This window comes from Macadamia integrifolia, chromosome 3 (genome assembly GCF_013358625.1).
Source record: "Macadamia integrifolia cultivar HAES 741 chromosome 3, SCU_Mint_v3, whole genome shotgun sequence".
Classification (NCBI taxonomy): Eukaryota; Viridiplantae; Streptophyta; class Magnoliopsida; order Proteales; family Proteaceae; genus Macadamia; species Macadamia integrifolia.
The window spans coordinates 8724528-8729438 of NC_056559.1; the positions used below are offsets into that span (position 1 = coordinate 8724528).

The 4911-nt window shown below is 37.2% G+C and overlaps 1 protein-coding gene across 1 annotated transcript in view; it reads left to right on the plus strand.

Annotated features, from left to right (window-relative positions):
• The window catches only part of LOC122074703 (myocyte-specific enhancer factor 2A homolog), a 6554-nt gene extending 2364 nt beyond the window's left edge, over positions 1 to 4190 (plus strand). Inside the window, exons 6-14 of the mRNA XM_042639650.1 lie at positions 510 to 571; positions 665 to 761; positions 921 to 980; positions 1484 to 1641; positions 1882 to 2221; positions 2303 to 2377; positions 2484 to 2623; positions 2939 to 3212; positions 3684 to 4190. Coding sequence (XP_042495584.1) covers positions 510 to 571; positions 665 to 761; positions 921 to 980; positions 1484 to 1641; positions 1882 to 2221; positions 2303 to 2377; positions 2484 to 2623; positions 2939 to 3212; positions 3684 to 3830 — 1353 coding nt within the window. The 3' untranslated portion in view covers positions 3831 to 4190. The remainder of the gene's footprint in view (positions 1 to 509; positions 572 to 664; positions 762 to 920; positions 981 to 1483; positions 1642 to 1881; positions 2222 to 2302; positions 2378 to 2483; positions 2624 to 2938; positions 3213 to 3683) is intronic.
• Positions 4191 to 4911: the final 721 nt, after the last annotated feature.

The following is a 4911-nucleotide window of genomic DNA, read 5'->3' on the forward strand; positions in this document are numbered from 1 at the left end:
AAAAAAAAAAAAAAAAAAAAAAAAAAAAAAAAAAAAATTCTTGTAAAGGGTCGGGTCACAAAATACCGATGCATTGAATTATTTTAGAGATCAGGATGTGGTTAATTAACCCACAGATTTTTTTAAGGGTTGCAACCGAGTCAAAGGGTCAAGTTAGTGATCCGGGTCAGATGTTGAGACCCTGTAGCACAAGGGTATAGGTTATGGGTGGCCATATTTGTATAGATCATTGTCGATACCAATACTGATATGATACGGATCAGGCCTAATGACCCATATTGAGCATAAATTAGAAAATGATTCTCTGATGCTCTTGGTCCATATCGGTATCAAGTACTTGTGATATCTATACATATTGACCGATATGGCTAATATGATACTGATACATTATTATATTTAGAGCATTTTGGTGCCCCTAATTAAGATGACTTAATTTTCTAATTACAGTATCTTATCTTAATGGGATTTAAATTACTGACTTCTCATTCATTCTTTCTATTTATAATTAGCGTCTCCAACAAGAATTAAGGAGATTGAAAACAACGCTAGAAATTGAAGAGGCAGAAGCTAGGTAGGGTTTCCATAATAATTTTCCTCTTCATCCATGGGATTTATTTATTTTTCTGATAAATAATATTAGTGCAATCCTTTATGTTCTCTACAGCAATTTCCGGCCTGGCCTCAAGATTCAATCTCTAAGTGAAGCTTTGTGGCGAGAGCAATACTTAGAAGCCAGTTTGAAAACAATCAGACAGAAAAAAGTAAGGTCCATTTTTTGGATTTAAATATGAGATTATTATTGTCATAAGGATCTTTAATTAGAGAAATAATTTTAGAATAAAAAATAAATCAATGTTATTTACCATACTGCCCTTTTCCTTTTCTTTCCCCTACCCCACTTCACATCCCTACTTTTTCAGCAAGAGATGATGATGAGGAGCACAAATTTAATCCCATACGGTCAAGCAAGCTTCATTCAGGTAATAAATTCAAGTTAGGTAGGACTACCATACACACCAGCGGACAAAAGAATGCTATCTCCTTGTGAAGGTACACACCAGTGGAAGTAGTCAATGGAAGCATCTTCAACACTGGGCATTGGGGTATTTTTGCACTTGCTATGTCTTGGTGCCTATACACACCAGGAGGTAGCGTTCTTTCTATGGAAAAAAGAAAAAAGCCGTAGACACATGAGAGGACAAAATGACCGCCCTTTTCCATATGAAAAGCTCCTTGTTGATGCTTCCATGTGCGCTCCCATTGATCCCTATGTTGATGCAGTAACCACACTACCTTTTACCGTACCCTCTCCTATATATATTTATGGAGAGAGAGAGAGAGAGGCGTTAATGTCAGTGACGTTTATATATATGTTTTTCCAGTACTACCCTAATTTATTCCTAAATTTCTGATTATCTCTGTGTATTAGCAGACTATAATTAATTGATTGATTTAACAAAATTTATGATGATGATGATGTCAGTCAATGGAGATGAACCAAAATGGTCAGAGTCAGCCTTGGTATGGGTTGTTTCCCACTGGTGATCAGCAGGAAGTGAACGGGGGATCAAGTTCCATGCTTACTGAAAAGGAACTCATACTGCAAATGGACCCTTGGCTCAATGGCAACTTATATCAAAGGTTAATATTTAATATATATTTACTTGTTTATATTCTTATAATCGTCAATCATTTTTAACACTTGAACTAGCTAGCTACCGTACTTGTCATCTTATATCTGCAGGACAATCATGCATGCATGCATTCATTGAGAGAGAGAGAGAGAGAGAGAGACGTACTATCATGCATGCATTTATACATGCGTGCCAGTTATCTCTATTTGTTATAAGCTAATTGAGTTTGAATTGCTTCTGCATACAGGGTTAACTGGGGGGAACCTCTTTGGCTTGGAGGAGTAGTACAAAATAATCATCATCAGGAGGCAATGGGAATGAATGGAATGGGATTAATTAATGATAATGATGTTAATCAGAATCATGATGCTACCAACAATATTCATGACATCATCAATTTCCCTACACCTCTAGCGTTTACAAACAATATCAATCCTCCAGATGATCCAATGGTAGTGGCACCTCCTCCTCCTCCTATGGTGCCAATTGATAATATTAACAATAATATTCCAATTGTGCTGCCAAATCACCAAATGCCCAGCTCCTCCGACGCCGCCTCCTCCTCCTCCTCCTCCTCCTCCTTCATGGTAAGTTGGTAAATTATGAGTAATCTACTATGAATTTAAGACCTTTTAATTTTGATGCTTATTAAACATGATCTATTATAGACATTGCTTAATGGTGATTTGCAAGCACAGTTGAACCCACAACAACCACCAGGAGGAATGTTTGATAGTTTTTCAGTAAGACTAATACCTGCTATTTTTCTTTTTCTTTTTCCCTCTTATTTTGTCAATTGCAGCCCATGAATTTGATTATTTGGGTATTTTATTTTTTTCTTGGAATCAGAACAACCTAAACTGGCAACAAGCAGGTGTACCAGGAGCACCCATGTTTAATACAGAAGATCAAATGAATTGGTTTCCAAATGCTCCTACTACTTATGGCCAGAATCTGAATGTATTAGGAATTCCCATTCCTCCAAGCACGTACGTACTTGTTCTATTAACTTGCTTGAATTTAGCCATGCTATGTAGCTGGGGATGAATTGCCCAGAGAGAGAGAGAGAGAGAGATGCACACAGGCTGGGCTAGTAAGGGCAAAGACTAGGTTAGCCAAGCCCAAGAGTATATTTGACAAGTGGGGCTAGGCCTAGGTGGGGCAAGACCATGCTTGGCCAGCCAGGGCTTGTCACTATTGATTTAGGTCAATGGTTGAGTTGGTTCATACTTCATATGTAAGTTTCACTTTTTTCCCTTGCTTCACTAGTAACAAACCTGATTTGTTGTATGATTTATTCTTAGGGTTCCATCGTCATCACTCTATGACCCGAGTTATGCACAAATGGGATTACATGTGGATCCATTCATTAGGATGTTTATGGACCAACAAGTCAACAGCCACAGTACTGGTAATAACTCCAACCAGGCTATCCAAAACCAGGAGACGACACCACTACCACTACCACCACCACCACCAGCAGCAGCAGCAGCAGCAGCAGCAGGAGGTCAAGCTGAAGGATCATCGTTACCATCAAACAATTCAACTGATACTGAGATGCCAGAGGAAGCCATTGAGGTATGGATCCTAAAACTACTAAGAAGCAAAAATAGCATATGATCCTTCCCCCCATGGACATGTTTTGATTTCTTCTTCTTCTTCTTCTTCGTTTTTCCCTACCTTTAGTTGAATCCTGGATATGATATGGATGTTGCTCCCTGGTTGACACTAGGGGTGGGGGGGATGAGTTAGAATCTTTAAAATTTTTCTCAAATTTTCCCAACACAAATAAGATGGGCTTAGAAGGTTTCAAAACTAGACACGCTAAAATGCCCTAAACAATCATCTGACAACTTGCTAATAAGATGGGTCAGGGCCAATTTGAGTCCCGACCTCTACCTGTCATCATTAATGAGACCCTTCCCCCTGAAGACCACACTCACTATTTATATATAGTTTGCAAAATGGCTCACTTATTCACTGTGTTATTTTGTAAATATTTAATTTTTTTGTGCACTGATACAAATTTATCTGTTGTTGAATTTGCAGGAGATGATCAACAGCATGCTGATGACTCCAGAAAATGAGGAAAAGGAGGAGATAAACTATGGATTTGAAGAAGAAGAAAGAATCATCACTAACCCAGAGAATATGGTGGCGACCTTGGAGGAATTAGGGATTATATTTGATGATTAGTACTGCAACAAATTAAAGACTCTTTATGTCATGTTACTATGGTATATAGTTAGTCATTTTGTTTCCATGGATCATTAACTTATGGTTGCTATGGTAGAATACAGGCTACATAGTGTAGCTCAAACTATGCACTTTTATATTCTCTCTATCTCTCTAGAAAGAAAAGAAAAGAAGAAGAAGAAGAAGAAGAAGAAGAAGGAAAAGGATTCAACATCCGTCCTTATAGAATCAACAGCTGAACAATGGTTGCCTTCAAAGCCTATTTATGGGCAATTGAAATTATCCACCTAATGTAGACACCGAATTTTGTCCCCTAACAATGATGAATTACAAACGAGGGCAAAGCTTGTATTCTCTCTATCTCTCTAGTTTTCGGGAAAATTTAGTTACAGACTACCTAATCCTTGAATCTGTGAAGTCCAGTGTTGATGTGTCGATGGTTGGCATTTTCAATTCAAGTGTTAGTTAATGATGCAAGAATGACTTAGATTACAGTCGTCAATCCGTCCCCACTATTAGAATATAGGAAAGTCACGTGTTTCAAATTTTTGTTACCTTCTGAGCTAAGAATGAGATCTACTCCCATGCTATTGGATCGGACTCAATGAGACGATAATGTTGATATATTAAACATCGAAATCGGACGTTCGAATAGCTAGTGGTGTTGCCCGAAACTCCTAAAATGGGCCAACTGGCCGATTCACCTTAGAAATGAGTCGTCTCATCAATGACTCACCCATTTTTTGGGTGGATCCGTCCAGCCATAAATAGATCTGCCTAGGGATTTGTGGAAAAAAAGTTTTCTTTAATGAATTCATGTCTTAGTCCCCTCTAAATAGTAACCTATTTCTTTAGAAATTTGTTGAATGAAAACTAAGAAAATCTTACAAAATCCAAAGAGAAATTCCTAGGATTATTTATTATTATTATTATTATTTTATTTTATTTTATTTTATTTTATTTTATTTTATTTTATTTATTATTATTATTTTTTTTTATGAATCCCAAAAGCCCTGAAGTTCAGCGAAAATCCTAGAAATTTTGTTGGAATCTCAAATTCCGCAGAAATTCCAAAAAAAAA